Source organism: Nothoprocta perdicaria, unplaced genomic scaffold, assembly GCF_003342845.1.
Source record: "Nothoprocta perdicaria isolate Ctin4 unplaced genomic scaffold, notPer1 scaffold_98, whole genome shotgun sequence".
Taxonomy (NCBI): Eukaryota; Metazoa; Chordata; class Aves; order Tinamiformes; family Tinamidae; genus Nothoprocta; species Nothoprocta perdicaria.
The window spans coordinates 2,542,194-2,561,367 of record NW_020456287.1 but is presented as its reverse complement, the minus strand read 5'-3'; the positions used below and the strand labels follow the sequence as shown (position 1 = coordinate 2,561,367).

At 39.1% G+C, this 19,174-nt stretch overlaps 2 protein-coding genes across 2 annotated transcripts in view; one reads left to right on the top strand and one right to left on the bottom strand.

Moving 5' to 3' along the window:
• Positions 1 to 469: 469 nt before the first annotated feature.
• On the bottom strand, positions 470 to 19,092 carry PROSER1 (proline and serine rich 1). The gene is made up of 13 exons (XM_026053320.1): positions 18,883 to 19,092; positions 15,648 to 15,713; positions 14,796 to 14,864; positions 14,197 to 14,291; positions 12,496 to 12,589; positions 11,864 to 11,974; positions 11,106 to 11,189; positions 10,080 to 10,158; positions 7,652 to 7,747; positions 7,461 to 7,505; positions 3,556 to 5,320; positions 2,785 to 2,932; positions 470 to 2,061 (listed from the first exon to the last, which is right to left on the bottom strand). The coding sequence occupies exons 1-13, from the start codon at positions 18,925 to 18,927 to the stop codon at positions 1,939 to 1,941; spliced, it is 2,820 nt and encodes a 939-aa protein (XP_025909105.1). The 5' UTR covers positions 18,928 to 19,092; the 3' UTR covers positions 470 to 1,938.
• The window catches only part of NHLRC3 (NHL repeat containing 3), a 9,376-nt gene continuing 9,210 nt past the window's right edge, over positions 19,009 to 19,174 (top strand). Inside the window, exon 1 of the mRNA XM_026053309.1 lies at positions 19,009 to 19,116. Coding sequence (XP_025909094.1) covers positions 19,009 to 19,116 — 108 coding nt within the window. The remainder of the gene's footprint in view (positions 19,117 to 19,174) is intronic.

The window sequence follows — 19,174 nt, the reverse complement described above, 5'->3', positions numbered from 1 at the left end:
AAAGAAAGATTGGAAACTGTAATGAAAAATGGTACAGATTTTGTCCACAAATTTCTTAGTGTGAATCTACAAGGCACTGCTTTAAAATCGGTTCCAAGCTGAGAATCATTAGAATTTAACAGCTTCTACAAAATAAAAAATTGCAAAAGTGCATTACATTTTTACTTTTATATTTAATTGTTAAAATACATGACTATCCCTGGGTTGCAAAATCAATAAGGCAGTGTTTGCATTTTCTAAATTCTTCTATAAACACTTCAACATTTCTATTTATCACTCTTTAGGGAAAATATTTTATAATTTAGTATACAAGTTTGCCCGATTAGAAAACAAAACAAAAAAATAAAAACAAAATCAAACATTAGGAGGCATCTTAGTAAAAAGAAATTTATTCATCTGTTATATAAGCAAATAGGTAAATAGTCAGCAAAGCCTTTGTGCCATGACTGTAAACTTTTTATTTAAAAAAACTGTGTTAAAAAGCAATACAGTAATTTCCATTAATGTTCTAAAAAAGTTTGTTCACATCTTGAAAGAAAATACATTAGCATCATCTCCCAGCAGAATTCATCTTTAAAAAAGTAAAACTCTAGGTGCAGAGCCGTTCTACAGTATATTATCCTCTACATTTTAATTTAATCACAGGATTGAATATCATTCATCTCCAGAACATGACCCAAGAGCTTATTTTAAACAGATGATATTCAATGATGTGTTTACACATTGCCACAGGTACTAACATTATTAGAAGAGTGCACAACTGAACTTCACTAACTAAAGCGAGACCTTTTTATACACTGCGTCATAACCTTTCCTAACCAATACAGTTAATTTAGCTATATGCTTTTAAAATCATGTACGTTTTCCAAGGAAAAATACTAAAAAAAAAATCCCATGGTCCAAATTCTGCTCCCCCTTATATTCACAGGATAACATAAGCACCATCAAGTTGGGTTAGAGCCAAAAAGCTTTAAGAGAATGAGTGAGTTTGTGAATATAACAGAGAGAACAACTTGACCCATGTCTGTAAACATTCACAAAAGTCTGCAGTCAAAAGTGCCGGATAGGCAGCCTATCCGCAGGAGAATTGTTTTATTCACAGAGAGGTACGGGGGCAGGAGGGTGTTATGGAACATTATCTTAGAGATGAATTAAAAGGCTTTTACGCGCTTCGGCAAGACATATTACCAGCCAGCTAAACCATACTCCAATAAGACACAATCCATTTCTATCCAAATGTAGTACAGCCTCATTTCCTAGCTCTCCTGCTCATATCCCAACAGTGGAGTACTCAATTCAGCAGCAAGCCCATGACAGTATTTCAAAGCATAAGAACCCCCCAAGCACCTCTGATTAGTTTCCCCTTGACATACTAGCGATGCTAACAGGAGATCCTCACGCATGTGAAAGGACCCTAAGAACCATAAGCTGATCTTGACCCACACACAGAAGGTGTGCATCTAGACTAAAGATCACCAGCTTTAGCTTGAAGTATCTAATTTCTCTAGACCTCCTTCTACATTAACCACATATACCATACAAAACATAACAGAAGAACAGGCAATTATACACACTATTAAGTATACTTGTTCTCCCCATTCAGTTTGATAGCCAATGGCTCTATTTACATATATGTCTGTTTGAACCTTCCCAATCCTGTAAAAATAAAACAGCAAACACTGAACTCAAACTACAAAGAGAGTCAAGGATGCTCAGCAATTCACAGGATCAGACCCTGAATCAGTTAAAAGCAATCATGACATGGTTTGCAGTCTGACACAAACCGTTTCCCAGAAGCTTTTTATCCTCACATTTCCCCTTCTTTCCCCAATCCAGATCATGCTCCTACTGAAGCGGAGTGCAATTCTGTCAGCCTTCAAAGTGAGCAGGATCAGGCTCTGTCAAGCAACTACTTCAGTCTTTAAAAATAACTGGTATTTATTGCCATCCACTCTGGGGTAGACTTGTCTGCAAAGAAAATGGTGTTCCTGGTGTTGACGGATAGTTAGCAAAACCTTCAGGCTGAGCTGTATAGTTCTCCAGAGCAGAAGCAGAATGTGCCTTAAGGAGGAAGGAAAAAAAATGTTAGGCAATAGCACTGATAAAATAAAGCAAAACTGCAGGTAGAATACTAGTCCTACTCAAAAGATAGATTAAATCTATTTAAAACATCAAATACAAGCTCTGATGATACCTTCAAATAATCTAGGTAGGTCAGGGACTCAAGTTGTTTCATGAATAAGAGACATGCTAAGACTACACATTTTCTAAAGCTATCTCAAACTTGTCTAGCAACTCTAATATCTGAGGAAACTATCAAGGTAAAGGAACAACCCCAGCACAAACAAATTCAAGAAAATCTGAATTTTGTATGCAGAGGAGACACATGACCTATGGTAAAAGAAAACTCCTTTAAGCATTCAAATCTCAAATGGAAACTAAGTTTGGCATTTGCAGCTAGATGGTCAGTTCACTAAATTTATAAGAAATCTAACACTAACTCTACTTACTCCTCCTCTTTTCTTTAAAATGTTCATCATTTTACCAAGTATTTTCAAGAAGGGCTTAATCAGATTCATAACCTCCAGAAGCACTGCACATTCATTAGTCATCCTTCAGCAGAAACGGAACCCAAGTTGTTCCCTGTATCATCAACACTGTAATCAGTTCTCAAAGAAGCTAGGGATCCCAAAACCCCCCTGAATCCCCAAATGTTAACACCCAAGTATAAGCTCAAATAATTGCTGAAAGCAGAACAGTATTAACAAGTAGGCAGCCTGGTACCTGTAGCAGTGCTGACTGCGTGGCCGCACTGTGCTGCAGTTCCTGTAGGGAAGATTGTGCGGCACTTTGGGGAAAGCCGGGAATACCAGGGAGGGATAAAAGACCAGGAAAAACTGTGTTTCCTGGGGTCTGAAGTCCAGAAGTTAAGCTGAAAGAATGAGTCAAGATATAGCGGTTATTACAAACATCTGTATCTCATTTTGCTTCTGTCTACATAAGCCTGTATCTATATAAATTAGATAATATCTGTTTTTCTAATCCTCAAAAAGGCTAGAATTTCTAAACAGCCTCTAGCCACCTACAAGTTACTCGTGCACATAGAAGCCAAGACTATCTGGCACACACATGCACCTGAGAAAGGAAGTCAGAAGTTTTTGTGCCTTGGCTGTGCTTGCTGTTTGCACACAAAACGTCATAGAGAAAAGTTAAAGCTCCCTAAAATCATAGTAGCATCTAGTACATTGTCTGCTATGACCTGCAGGTGGCAATGGGTGCCCACGTGGAATCCATTCCTGTAAAATCCTGGGAGGTGTCAAGTATATTCACTCAGCACCTCACTGCATTACACTCTGTGAAAAGTGAAGCTACTGATGAGAATAATCTATTCAGTAGCTATTAAAGACAGGTGGAAATCTACTGGTAAACCAAGTTTAAAATATTAATTCTACTTGCTAACTACAATTGAAATTGAAGACTATGCCTACAGTAAAAACAGTGTTTCGCTTGGACAAAAAGAAATGTTTCTGACCTCCCTCAGAAAGAGAAACATACCCAGCCTGTGCCACAAGTGCAGAGTTGAAGTTTGAGCTAAAGGCCGAGGCAAACCCTGGCAGGACCGGAGCCGGAGATGGGGCTGTGGCAGCTGCCGGCAACGGTGCAACTGCTGCTACTGCAGAGGATGCCTGGAGGCCAGGGAAAGAAGGGAGAGCAGGAGTGACAGAGGGTGTGTTAGAGACAGGAAAACCAGGGAAGGATGGGTTTGATGATCCCAGAGGTCCCTGGGCGACAGAAAAAAGGGAAGGGACAGCACTGGACAAGTTAAGCGAAAAGGGTGGAGCGGAGACTGTTGCTGAGGCGGCGAGTCCTGAGAGTACGGCTGCTGTGGTGTTCACATGAGGGGCAGACACAGCTGAAGCAGTTGAGGACGGAGTAGCTAACAAAGACCCGGGGAGAGTGACGGGGGGCGTAAGTGCTGGGTTACCAGTAAAAGCAAAGTTACTGGTTAGCGACGTGAAAGGAGGGAGCCCGTTAAATACGGGGGCGATGGGCGCGGGGGAGCCATGTGGCGCAAGGGAAATGGAAGCCAGAGAAGTGGGGTTGTTTAAAGGAGCGCTCAAGGAGGAGAGGCCCGAGAGCGCCGGATTCAGGGAGCTGGGCAAGCTGCCTGGCACTGAAGGTGCCGCCGTGTAGGCGCGGCCCAGCGCCGACAGGCCCAGCGAGCCGGGAGACGGGCCGGCCGAGTGAGAAGGGCCCTTGAAGGCTGAAAGGGTGGGACTCATGGGTTCCGTTTTGACCAGAACTGTGGGGATACCTGTGGCAGCTGGGGCGGAGGAGAGCTGCTGATCAGGATTAGTAGGGCTTGTGCCATGCAAGAGGGAGGCTGAGGAGCCACAGTTGACTGGCAGAATAGACGGTGAGGTGGTTAAAGGCGACTGCGCAGGCAATGTCGGAGGAGTGGAACTAGAATTGGCCACGGATGGGGATGGAAGACCGGGAAAAATGGCCAGCCCCGGTGTGGAGGAGCGCTGTGGGGTGGGGGTGGCTGATGGAGTATAACATTTGTTGACAGAGGAAGCGGGAGGGTCAGAGCTTTGATTAGCAAGGGCAGACAAAGAAGCAAGCTCACTTGACATAGCAGAAGGTAAAGCGGATGAATTGATTAATGAAGTGTCATTTGATGTCAGAAACCCCTTTAAAACAGACAAAATTGGGTTAGGTAAGCTAAGTGAACCAGGGATGGTAGTGGCAGGGGAATTGGCAACTGTAGAGGGCACGGGACTAGAAATGCCTTGGGGATTGGGTGGCAGGGACAACGGGAGGCCAGCAAAAACTGATGACAATGGAGCAGGATTATTAGCTGAAGCAACTGAAGAGGCTGCAGAAAAAGGGGCACTAGCAAATGGTGTGGAAGCAGATGCAAAAGCTTCACTGGGTGCAGGTGTGGCGCATGGTGTGGAAGACCCTTGCGGAGCTGGTGTCGCAGTGGGTATTGAAGCCAGCCCAGAGAAGACTGCAGGAACAGGGGTAGAGGTTGCGCTGTGGACAGATGTGACAGGAACACCAGGCAGTGAAAGCGACTTGATGACGGTAGGAGTTGGGGTTGATGGCTGAGATGAATGGATGGAAGAGGAGACCTGTCCTGGGAAAACAGGAAGGACAGGGGCAGATATGTTCATCCCAGGGATGAGTGGAGTTGCAGGTGCTAATGGATGGCTTATTGCCTTGACAGGTGATGGGGTAGGGACTGGAGTAGCAGCAGGTGTTGAAGGATTAGAACCATGAGGAGTAAAGAGCTGATTCGCTTGTGCAGAAAAAGCTGCAAAGAAATAAAAGTGGTAAGAACACTTGAAACTGTCAGAAATGCTTGAAATCAACACAAACACATTTTATACAGTATTTCAAAACATGATACATAGGCAATACCTAATATACAGTGTCTCTAGGCAATAGCTAATATACAGTGTCTGTATACAAACAGCCCACATTGGAGTCTATAAAGGTAAAATAAAAAGGTAGGTACAAAGCTGTACAATATGTAGGTTATCACTTATTTAAAATTCTTTATGGTATCTGTTACCTTTTCATGGCCTCGTGCAAGACAATGTAGATTTATTGATATAAGACAATCTAGACAAACTAGATCTAGCTTTCTAGCAGCCTTGTGGGACTCCCCTCTACATTCACTTTCACTGACAGTCAGGATTTTCTTCAGAACCACCTATTTTAACATATCATGATTTCAGAGTTTAGTAAACAACTGAAGAAATGTAATTTCAAGTGAAGCATTTCTTCTGTCAAGATCAGGACATTCTCATCACTATTTTCTTCATAATTTAATTCTAAAAGGTACGCTTTTATATTCATGCTTCACAATACAATGATAAGGCCAAGTGCCAGTGGAAGATTATAAAATTGAAGGCATCTTTTATAGAGGCAAGCACCTGCCACTACAAATATGGGCTTATGTCAACCCTACAAAGAGTTATGAAGCTGTAGGAAATCCGGAAGGCACACTACTAATTGGGACATAGGAGTTAAGCAAGAAATACTGCACTTGTGAACCCTAGCATGTCAAGCTTTAATATCTTTACATGTAGGTCCCTGCAGAATATAAACGTTTTAATTATTGCTCTCAAACAACCCTGATGTATTTTACTTTTGCAATAATCTGCTCGACTGCAAACAAATCACTGATCCAGCTAGCCACATATCACTAATATAACTATAATAAATTGAATTTATTTCCTGCCCAACATACACACATGCCCTGAAAACAAAAATGGGACCTAAGCTGATACGACAAACTCTTTGCATGCGTGTATGTGTTTTTTAAAACTGTAAAACCAGTCAGTTTGCAAATAACTTTCTTTTAGATGCTCATTTTCAAAAAGCTGAACCCAGATTGCTCTGGATTTTCCCCTGCCTCATCCCATTTCCAAACAGAAAAATCTCCTGATGATCACAGTTCTTAACCCTCAGAGCAACAGCAGCTATCAATGAAATGCAGCTGCAGTAGAATCTAGAGCTATCACTGAATCCTTCCCAGATTGTGTGTCTTACATTTTATGGAATTACTTCTCTAAACTGCCTTGTAAATACATGTGTATGCATGTGAAGGGTATAGATGCATGAAGCAAGTCTTTAAAATAGCGGAGGAAAGACAGAAAAACAACAAAAAACCCCTCCTCAGTTGCCCCTTTCCCCAAATATTTACAGAATCTAAACTTAATATAGTAATTTTATCTAATTTGGGTATTTGCTAGAATGCCTGACTTAATAAACAGTAGTTCTGAGTTTCTATTTCTCAAAACTAACAAAGTCTTATCAAATCAAATATAAGTAGTTTGGAACAGGATGGAATTACCACCCCAAAACCAAAACCCAGTATACTAAGTACTGCTCAAATATGAAACAAGATATAAAAAAAAGTAAATAAAAAACAATTCTCTTCTGCACAAAGGATTATAGCTTTAAGAGAATGCAGAAGGATACTGTTAGATGTTAACAGTCTGCAATAAGATACTCTACATGTAGACTTCAACAAATCACAAATAAAAAATCTGCCTGGTCCATCTATATCCCAAGTTTTCCTCCAATGCAACATGGGTATGAAAGAAATGTGAGTGGCTTTTCAAATAGACTGAAGTCCAGTGTTTTAACAGCTTCAGATATGAATGAAGTGCTTCAGTGCATTTCATTTCAAAACATATTTTGATTTAGCTTTTACATGACTTCTCAAATACACATACAGATGCTTGAAAATAGAAAAATGTAATGGACTAACTCAAAATCTCCATGTGCTAAATGCCTTAGATTACTCTTTTCTCAACGCTGAAGGGAGCTTACTCCAATAAGCAGTTAAATACTTACATGCTTATGAAAATCCCGCTAATGAAAAACTATTTACATTTTCTGAACAAAGGTAAAGTCTAAACACAATCTCCCTTGCAATTTACCTTGATTTTGGGAAGGTTTTGTCTGGCTGGAAAGGTCTTCATTTTCTAAACAAAGAACAGCAAGCAGTTATTTAAAAAAAGATACAAATCCAGCATAAAATGGTCCTTTTACAACAACACAGGAGAAAAAAAATACAAAAAAAAGGCAAAAAGTCAACAGTAACATTTTTAAAGGCCTACCAATGCTTTACCTGGTGTAACTTGATTAGGAGTGTATGGTGGAGGAGCTGGTAAGCCTGGAGCTATGACATTAGCCATTGGAACTAAGCCAGCATTGTTGTAAGCACCTGAAAACAAAGGCAACATATACCTTGTTGTCAAAAAAGACACATCTGAATAAACCAGAAAGTATTTTTCATTAAAAGAATATTTTCAAGGTTGTAAAAAGGTCAGTGTTTGTTATCCAGGCTGTTGTCAAAGTCTGCCCAATGACATGCATTGTGATACAAGTTTTAGTAAGGACAGTTCCCTAGCTATATTTCTATTTTTTAATAACAGAACCAGGCAGGAGGTAAGTTTTAATTTCTGCTCCTTTAAACAGCCTGAAAGAAACAGGTTTCTTTTGCCTTCAGTTCCAGAATGACTGATAAACTCAAAGGGAGAGAAATGGCGTGTCTGCAGCAGTATTTTTTTCTGATACCTCTTCCTAATTTAGTCTCTGCAACTCTTCCTTTAATGAGGGAAGGGAAGGGAAGGGGAGGGGAGGGGAGGGGAGGGGAGGGCACTGATCACCCACCAGTCTTTCAATACTAGCCCAAAAATTAAGAGAAAATGTCCCAACTCTGTGCGCATTGAATACCTAGTCCATCATCCTTCAATATCCCTTTAAATATTAAGAAACTGAAGTGGAAGAACAGATAAATTTGATATAAAACATTTTGTACTTGACAAAAATTTTTCTCCTCCCTCATTTTCGGGGTAACTCCAACTGTACGTCTATAGCTATGACATTTGGTTCTGAAGAACATCATCAGAATTTAAACAATATATACAGCACAATAAGCCTGCGCAAACTTTTTAAACATATGCAAAATTATGCTTCCTCTGAAAGGCAGTACATGAACAATATTCAGAGTGCTGTAATATGTCACACAAAACTCCAATATGTCACACAAAACTCCTTTCTCATTCAACACTTTCATAGCAGATCTAAAGTTAGATTTCTGCCACAGCAACTCATGATTCAAATTAAAAGAAGTAATTAAAGATAATTGTGCTGCCCTGGTAGATGTTCATGTATATGGGGAAAAAAAACATTTCCATTGGTTTTGACCGTTACTTGAAAATGGTTAAGTTGTACTTAAAACCACTCACATCAGTAACTTCAGTTTCATTAAGCACATAAGTGTGTGTCTATACACAGAGACACACACACACACGCACATATATATATATATATAAAACAGGCATGCAATAGTCAAAGAAATCCATTCCCACTTCGAAAAACATTTTAACTTCCTAATGACACATAACTCTCTTCAGAGCCAGATTCAAGTAAAATATCAGTTTTTCATTAACAAGGGCCATTTCTTAAAAAAAAAAAAAAAAGTATTGCAGCATTACCAAGAGCTTGTATGTTGTTATTTCATATTCTGAAAACTGCTCAATTTAGTCACCAGCAGTTTCCATTTTTCTGAACTGACTATAACAAAGGAATCTGTAAACATCAGGCTGATGTTCACCCTTCAATTGCCATGCTATTACCATCTCAAACCAACTCCAGTTCATCCCCTTCTCATACATCTTGAAACACCCTGAGTCCTCTTAACACTGTGAAAAGCCTCTAAACCAGAGCACTCTTACCTAATACAGAATGGCATGTTCCCAAATCACTTTAAGCTACTACAAAGAAAGCCCAGGGCCTGACTATGGTTAAGTACTTCAACCTATTCTTCTAGGTAAGTGGCAACTCAATAGAATTGCCAGGAAAATCCCTGTCTTGGTATTTAGGTGGCTGGATTCAGCTGCATTCCAGCTGCAGATGAGATGTGCTGCTAAGCACCCAGCTCTGTTCCACAAATGCCTGGAATCAAACATCTGATGTCGCAAAGCGTCTTACCTGAGGCACAAGGCTAAGAAGAGACAGAATCAAACACTGCAACCATGACCTCCCTTCTGAGTCTATGAGTCTAAACTTATTTTGTTTTGTTTTTGTTTAAAAGGAGCTGTGTTCCACTGCGATGAGGGGAAAGCAGGATAATTTACTGCAGGTAACTGAGAAACCAATTAAGTGCGCCTGACCATATCCTAAATTTGACAAAACAGCAACAGACTTGACAAGCCAAAGCCCCAATCTTTGTCAAATGTTAGTGAAACGCCACAACCCTACCTAGTCTTACATGCCCAATGCCTCCCATACATGAAATATTTTATTGTTAGAACAGGATTATTAGTTTTCTCAATGATGTGGATGTTGGAAAAAGAAGCCAACATAGTCCTCATCTAAATAACTCTGCAGTCATGAGAGGAAGAGGTAGAGACTGGTACCCAGAGCATGCTTAGGGAACACAAGCCAATTTCAGATATGATCATGGTCAGAGAAACTGAACTAGACACTCTTTACTTAAAAGGCAAATGGATGAAACAATAGCATCAAGCTAAAACATAATAGAAGCTTACTTGGTGCAATAGTTGCATGTGGCCGACATGGTGGGATGGGGTATGGAACTGGTTTGTGTGGATTGTAGGTTGATGGAGCCTACATAAAAAAAAAACAAAACAAAATAAACAAAAAAAAAGCAGGAAGCAATAGTGAAAGCATTAGGTAATGTTTCTCACACAGAAATTTAACATTCAGATGCTGCACAGGTCACTGTTCTTCATGAGAAAACACATTATGATACTAAATTCTAGCATAATTGCTGCAGTGGCTGGAAATGTTTCAAGTCTTCTGAAGAGAAGGAAACGTACACCACTAGTATAGTTTCAGATTTTATCAAACCCAAGGAGGAAGAAGGAACTCATTCCCACTTTGTAGTCTAATATTTGTGCTAAATCTTTAGTACATTTTAAAATAACTATGAAGTTATCTATCCTTGCAACATACTATGGTTCAGTGGGAAGCACTTCAGAAAGGTGCAAATAAAATATCAGGACAATACTTCTTAACTCACAATAGAAGCAGTATCAAATTCAGTGAATGTTTGTTCCACATGCTTAAAATGTTTGAAATATACATCAGATATGTTGTCAAGAAACAAGAATTTCCTTATACAGCATCCCCTTAGTTCAAGCTTTGAGATGCATGGACTTCTCTTGTGGAAGACCCTCAGAGATTGTGATATCATGTTTGCATAAATTTGCATCTAAAACTTCAACTAGCTCATGCTGGACTCCCCAAATTGCTTTCAGTTTTCTCTTCTGCTACTGTGATTTAAATTCTGTCCTCGAATGACAGCATATTGTATCCTTTAGAGATTCATATTCCCTAAGGATATACACTAAGGCTTGACTCAAATTTTCAAGTTTCATGCAGAAATACCTTGTCACTGAACGTTATTTTTGCTACTGTAGAAATTAAGCTTTGTTTAAATCGCTCTTCTGCAGTCCTCATGTAACATAACAGCCTTCATAAAAAGCCTTATGAATTTGGTTGATGATTGTACTTTTTTATTCATATTTGCTTTATGTATTTATTAGACATACTGGTTTGGATGGTCCAAGTATACGGGCTGCTATTCCCTTTCCTTCATTAGTGCACTCTTCCGTATCCTTTTTGATAGGAGTTCCCTGAAATAAGAAAATTAAGCTATTAAGCATTAATTTAAAAGCAAAATTTGATACAGATTTCTTTTTTGCATATTTACCTTATTCCTAAATTACAGTCAAATTTACGCATATTCTTAACGTGGTACTTAATCATGTTTCTTCACAATAAAAGTGCGCTCTATGCTTGTAAAATGTTAAGAAAGAGCATTCCAGAAGTTTGATTTATAACGCTGGCCTTTTGTAAAGTGATGCACATTGAACAGTCCATGTATCACTATAAGTTGTATTTTGGCTGTCAGTGTATATAAAAAATATTTAACATGGTTGTTCAAAAACTACACTAAGATTAACAGCAGTACTGTAGTGAGTAATTAGGTCATCTCATCTATCTATTATTACAGATCTTTAAACCTCTAATTCCTTCATTCTGCTAAACATAGCTGTAGTTTACAATCTTTTCCATATATGAATATCTTATTTATGCTGTAATCTTCACACAAATCAAAACAAAAAGAACGTGCCAATAAAAATACCACAGGTTGACTAAGAACACATAATGGAGGAATTTCAGAAAACAACAATATTGCTTTTAACTCCCTTCTTCCATCCATGTATATAAATCCAGGTTTGATTACACTACAACAAATCCCAAATCAAGGATGCTATGAAAAGCCTAGGGAAATGATCATGCTCACTGGGAAAATTCCATTTATGCGGCTTGGTTTGCCCTTGGGATAAGGGTTGCCTGGAATCATGCCACAGGATGATATCATAGCATGAGGAGCCTTGCAGCCTGTTTTTGAAGCCTGCGAAAAAAATCAAAGAACAGATATTATCTACTATTAATTTCAATGTTTTAAAGAACTGCGTTACTATTCCATGCCATTTGGAATGAATTAATCCATCTGTTCAGAACAATACAAAGTTCTGTCTCTCCTCGATGTTGGATCTTCTTCCCAAATACTCCTGAGATTCTGCCAAAGACCCTTGTTTTGAGTAACTCAGCCCTCCTCTGCTTCTACAGAACTTAGGTGCAAACACTTGGTGTTCTTTAAAGCAACCTCAGAGTGTGTCCTTAAACACTGGCTACATGTCTATGTCCCTTTTGCCATCTATTCCTGATTCTGGACAACCTTCCCTGCCCCCCTCCCCCCTTTTTTTTGGCACGGCATTACATGGACATGGTTCTTTTTGCAGTTTCTACTTTCAGGTCATCTTCAGTGAGGAGTTTCTAGCAGCTCTTATGTTAAAAGCATTCCTTCCACCATGACCATAAGGATAGAAACAATATTTTAAAGAATCAAGAAAACTAAAGCATCTTAAATACCTGCTCAAGAATTCTCCTGCATCTTTTTTTCTCTGACATATTAATTCTGAATAGATCTTCAATAAGGCGATAATTCTGAGCATCAACAATGTTGCTACAAAGGAAGATATTTACAAATGATTACTATAATTTCATATACTTATCAGAAATAATGCACTACAGAAAAAAACAACACTTACTCAAACAGTATGCAACAGAGCATAATAAATTCACATTATCAATACTAAAATGAAAACCTCAGGCTTAATTAAACATGGACCTCATACATCTAAGTGAAACACAGTATTAGGATTACTTATCAGTCATTTGATTAGGATTATTTATCAATCACTATTTCTCAAAGTAATGGGCACTGCTTAAACTTTATAGCAAAAAAAAGACAAAATAATTTTGCGTTATAGAAGTTCATTAGAAAGCTTTAATTGCTAATAACGAACAATTCTCAACACAGCAAAAAACCCCAGTAGCTGCGAGGTTTGCTATTTACTTTAAATGAAAGAGATGCAATTCTCATGCTCTACAATGCTAATAAAACGCTTCAGATAACTCCAAAAAGTTCCTTCCCTTCTCCTTGCTCTTCTCTCCAAAATATTGTCATTGGGCATAAGAGAACAAACAAACAAATCTGCAAAAGCAGTAGGAAGCATAATGCCTGATTCCACACATCTGCTTCAAACTCTGAGCACATCGACTTTAGTGCTGTCGAATGTCCTCTCTTTCCCCACTCAAGCTGCTGGAATTGCAGTACAGCCCCTTAAAGGAGGACTTTTCACCGGTGGAAGATATCAAAAGAAATTGAATCATCAGGATGTTGAACAAAGACATATCAAACACCTTAAAGAATGGTATTAAAATGTGAATGTACTTTCACTCTCTTCTCTACTTTTATTTGGAAAGGAAATTCAAAGACCTGGGTTGGGATTTTTATTTCAGAATGACTCCGTTATGTTCTTGCACTGTAGAAGCTCAACATTCTAAAAAGTTACCACAGGTTCTGCCCCCATCAGCTAAAGAGCAGCCACTAATCAGCCCTAATCCCATTTCAAGGGGAGTAAAACAGGTTAGTTCAATGTGTTGCTGAAATTTCTTTAGGAATTTATTTGATTTCTTTTAGACTAAAACAAAATGGGAGCATCACACAGCCTCCTACGGATCAAATCCAAAGGCAAGATCATGCCCACATCCTCAGTCTTATTTATTTGCACAAATTTATATAGAGAATTTGTGCCCCAAAATGTTTGAGCTAGCTGTTCTAGTAATTCACAGAACACCATTTCACCAATCACATTCATTCGTATGATAAATCAGAAGATTTCTAATGTCAGCCTTACTCACTCTGATTCCAAACCTTCTAAATTTTATTGTACAGAAATAAGCATAAGGATCTTTTCATTATTTTAAAAACTTTGGAATCAATCTATTTTGAAAATATTGGTGAAGTGGCAGATTTCCAGAAGGCAGAAGCCTGCATAGCACAATGCTCAAGACTTGGATGAGTTTGGGAATTTTCTACATACTACTATTTTTTTTTTTTTTTTTACAGTCTCAATAGTAATGAATTTACACTTTTGAGTAAAGAGCTGTCCTTTACCTGAACTGGTTACAGTGTGTCCTTCTAGAAGTATATTAAGTTTGATATACTCCAATTTTAATAAAAATAACAATTACATCTTAAGGAAATACAACACAGGAGGTACTTACGAAGCTAAGATTTCTAGGGCAATAAGCTTGTCCTTACTGAACGTGAAACAGTTGAGAATATTAACCATTTTTGATGCTGGCACAGCAACTATTTTCTGTAGAGTGAGCAAGAAAGAAAAATGTTTACATAACATAAGGCAGTACAATTGCTTTAAATTCATAATTCAAGATGGTAGCTGCTTCATATCATGTATTGCAATATTTGTTTTACAGTTGCACTCGATCTTGAAGGTATTTTCCAACCATATAATTCTATGTTTAATATTTTCTACCTTTCACTGGGAAGAAGAATATATGTGCTAAATGCTTAGCAAACAACTCCAAAAAGCACTTGTCCAAAAAAGAAAAAAAAAAGAAAAAAAAGAAAACAGGAAAGTTGTTAATATTTACAACAAGTAACAATTGTTCTTGTGATACAGAGGAAAATAAAAGGTAGTTCAGTAAGAAGAGATATCTTGTTTAGAAGTATGACATCTCTCATTATGATACCTTTGAAAAAGAAAGGAAAACAGAAAAGCTTGAAGAGGAAAGAGTGGACACCTCAGTTGGACAAGTAAATATTAAGGAGGGAAATACAAGGTTATACTACCAAAACTTACATGCTGCAAAGCCTTTATTGCCTTGAGCTGTGGTTCAGCCCAGGAAAAGTATCTCAGTAACTCAACAACCTGCAACAGAAAGGACTTCAATTAAACTTTTATGTGGATTCAAAATTTATGCTAATATTTTGTGTGGGCTAACACACGCCCATCTGTGATATTTGACTGCATCAATATATTCGAGGAGCTAATGCTCTTTTTGTTTAAAGCAAGCTCTTTAAAGTAAGTTTTAAAATAAGCTCTTAAAAACCTTGCCTTATAAAACATTATATTTATTATATATTTATAATGTATATAGTATTATAAATGTACATAATAGATATAATAAAGGCTATAATAATATACAAATTTATAAAATGTTAAAATATATAAATAAAATCTCATGAAATATGTTTTTTTGCAGAAATATATAAAATAGATACTGAAGTAATCTATTACAGATATTAAAAAGTCTTCTCACAGAAGTTTAGAAATATTCACTACCTCAACCAGTACAGCAACAAAACATACATATACACACACATATAAAAATAACAAGACCAGTGTAAAAATACAGTACAAAATAACAACTGGATGTTTAGAAACTACATCCAAAATAACTGTTAATCCATGATGCTTGATTTTCCTACATCTAAGAAGCTAAAAATGTAATAGCTATTACAACCTAAAAAACAGAACTACTTTTAACAGATTCATGCAGATTAAAGAGATATAACAACATAGATTTAAGTCTCTTCAGTTAATTAAAAGAAAAAAAGTAAACATGAGTATGATTAAAGAAAGTGTCTTTCTGTAGTACTGGATATGCAAAACCAAGAATTTCCTTTAGCCCAAGTTCATGCTGATTTTTACCTGTTCACTTGAAAAGTATCCATGAACATACTCAATAGCTTTTAACTTGTACTCAGTCAAAACAGCCTAGAAGAGAAGAGAGACACATAAGCAGCCCCTCAAAAATTATAGCACAGTCATCTCCTACACAAATTCATTAATCTAAAAAAAAAGTCTGATCCTACCAAAAAGAGAAATGTACTGAAATATTTCTAAGAATTGCCTAAGGATACTCCATAGAAAACCAGCAAGCAATGAAAGGCAGAGAGGACATCTAATTCTTCTACTGAAGAAGCTACTCATTTATCTGCTACATTTCACATTTTTTGACTTAAAATTATACTGAAAGATCATCATCATTCCCTTTGCCTCCAAAGCTTACACCAGCATTATTTTAATCAAGATAATACAGATTATTATTCATCCAGCACTTGCAAATGTTTCCTTTAGTAGAATTAGCAGAGTATCTTATTGCAGCACATTTATGAGGAGGCTACATCAGAAGCTGCTGCTGAGCGTTAACACACAGTCACACAAACCAAAGGGATCGGAGAGCTCTGCTGCAGCACTGGCCACCTCCTCTCACTTAGCCGCAGGACACAGTTGTTCTGATGGCAGCGGCCCTTGCAAGAGCCAGGGCTTCCCCCTTCTCCTCACACTGAGGACATGGGCACAAATAAGGAGCATAAAAATATAGGACAGGAATTCCCCTGGGACTATCCTAGCCGACACACACTCCCTTCTTCACGTACAGCCCTTGCCCACTGGTAGCTCCCACACTAACTACTCTCAGAACACCCTTCTCTCCCTTTCACCCATCTTCTTCCCAACTGTAGTGCATGGACCTAAATCCCATCTCTCTTCTCCTGCTTCCCCCACCTCTTCACTCCACCCCGACTGCCTTGCTGTTCTCTCACTGCAATCCAATTACTAACAGCAAAGGTGCACAGAAAACCATCTGCATGCTCTCCTTGGCCAACCTCTCCCTTTCTGCGCCTCATTGCAAGACCGAGACCACCAGAAATGCTCAAGTCACAGGGCAAAGACACCACTTCTCTCTTCACTCTTTTTCTTCTCTGCCTTTCTTCTTTACACATATTCAGGGATCTCATCTCTTAGTACCTCATATAGCAACTTCTGCATCAAAACTAAAATTGCTCTTACTCTTTAAATTAAAAACTGAATGACTAATAACAAAAAAACACAATCAAAAAGCACTGCTATGTACATTTCAGAAAAAATATTTTATTAATATCGCAAATTAACATGGGGAAAGATGTAACTAAGCTTCATATTAAGGTATTGAATCAATGTTTTTCCTACTAACTGCAAGACTAAAAATGCAGGGCAGCAGCAGGATTACCTGCAAACAACAGAAAAAAGGTTTTACTACAGGACTAGAAATTAAGTTTAAACACAGACCTAATAACAAAGATACAAAATAAGTGTTTTAAAAAATGAACTTTTAAGCAGCAGAGATGTTAGCAGCAGCTGGTTTTAACAAAGCACAGTATTAAGGATTAACAATAAATTCAGTCTGTAAAAATACGAGAAAAGCCTATAATTGCCTAGAATTTCACGTTAAGAAAACCTTTTGTCTGAAAAGTACTTATTAGTCATACGGAGAATTTAAGTGCTGCACTGCAGCAGTGGTAACATTTGAAACATCACTCCCTCCTCCTCCAGTTCTCAGAGAAAATCTGTCAGTGAAAGCTGTTTCTCAATTTCCTCCCCCTCCATAATTCCCATAAAAGATCCGAGGGTGGGAGGCAATAACACATCAGCTGTTTCTTCTGCTTAGGAAATTGTCAGCCTGACCTATCAGGATGGTACCAAATGGTGCATCCTTCTTTATTAAAGGACGATTTGAGATAACGACCTCACGGAAGAAAACCTCATGCAAAAACGCTAGTGGGAGCAGTTGGGGTAACAAAGGCTCATTCCTGCTCAACCTTTCAACTACAATAAAATCTATCGTTGGAGGTTTTCACTTCTCATGTAAGATAATGCCAGAGAGTCTGAAGGATGCGGACATTTTTCCAGCTCCCTTCAATTTTCTCTTCCATCTCCCTGGCCATCCCCAGCTAATTTCCAAGTTTCATGTTAAAAACGGACCTCTATGCAGAAAGGCAGGAGAAGACAATCAGGGTCACATCGTGGCTTCTCACACCAAATAGGTAGCTTTTCAAGGAGTTTTCCACCCTGACAGATCAGAATTTTACATTACATTTGGGGAAAGGTGGCTCAGGAGTGGGAGAGGTGGCTTTCAGCAGTGACAGCTTAGGACTCTGCCCTGCAGTGTCTCCTAAACCGTTATTTCTAAGGTAGGACACCTCACACTGCACGTTAGCTTCTCTAGTCACATCAAACAAAAAAGCCAAAAAGCAGTATTTTATTTCATCCTCTCTTCCTCAAAACTGCTATGAAAATACAGTGACAAACTGGTTACTTCAAATGAGCATTTTCCAACCACATTTTGTCAAGTCAGTGTAAAGAGCTTAAAAAAACTTCAGTCTTCTGAGAAAACATAAGAAGGTTTGAGGCAAGACTTACAGTCAGAAACATACTTGAAGAGAATTTTCAAAGGACAACAAAATAACACACAAGAACAATGACAGATCAATGTAACCATCTAAATTTCCAAACGATCTTTCAGCTGAAACTCCTATGGAAGCTCACAGCTGAGCAGAGCTGCATGGCCTGGCTTATCACTGCAAACACTGGCCCTGTCTTTGCACTCTCCTGTACACAAGGAATCACTGCAGGACAAAAGTGACCTTGCAAACAGGTTAAGGAAGGGAAAATCCTCTTGAACACGGTGCTATCCAGGAGAATGAAAACCAAACACACGACTGAAGCCTAAGCGAGACATGAAATCTGAAGAGTCACCTTTAGCACACCGGGCTAGTGCAAGCAATATGATGCGCAGCTCAGACCCTTCAACTCTGTGCTTTAATTTTACACGTCTACAGTATATACAGGCGACTTTCCCGTGGTAGTTTGAAACTTGCTTGTCCTGGAAGGGCTCATGTGTCGCTGCTTGGTTCTCTATGGGCTCCGAGGGCTCTGCGGCCCTCAAGGACGGCGCCCAGCACCGAGGGCGGCCTCGGACGCGCCCAGGGCGGCTCCGGCAGCCGCTTCCTCGCGGCCAGGAACGACCCCCGGCTCGTCCAGCTCTCCCGCGACCAACAACGCCAGAAACGCCCGCGCCGGCCCCCAACCGGAGCGTCAGTCCCGCGGCAGAGCGAGCGGTTACCTTCCTGATTTCATCCAGCACCGTTTCAAACGACTTCTTATCCATCTTCCGTCAACGCAGACGCTCAAACACGAGGGAAAAAAAATCCAAGGGAAATGCTTTAAAATATTCTTAAAGCAATACGGGATGCATATATATCCCAACGAGGAAAAAATACGTATGCAAAAAGGGAAAGACCAGCGCCGGGTCTCGAGCGGCGGCGGCGACAAAGGCGCGGCGCGGGGCGCGGCGGGGGTCGCGGGGGCTCCGCCGCTCAGCGCGGGCCGCCCCCCATGTCTTTGTTAACGGCGGC

Coding starts and splice junctions, on each gene's coding strand:
- PROSER1 (XM_026053320.1), bottom strand. CDS start 18,927: ATGGATAAGAAGTCGTTTGAAACGGTGCTGGATGAAATCAGGAAG. Junction 14,865..15,647: donor GATACTTTTCAAGTGAACAG/GTAAAAATCAGC, acceptor TTTCTGTTGCAG/GTTGTTGAGTTACTGAGATA. Junction 2,062..2,784: donor CGCAGTCAGCACTGCTACAG/GTACCAGGCTGC, acceptor TTCCTCCTTAAG/GCACATTCTGCTTCTGCTCT.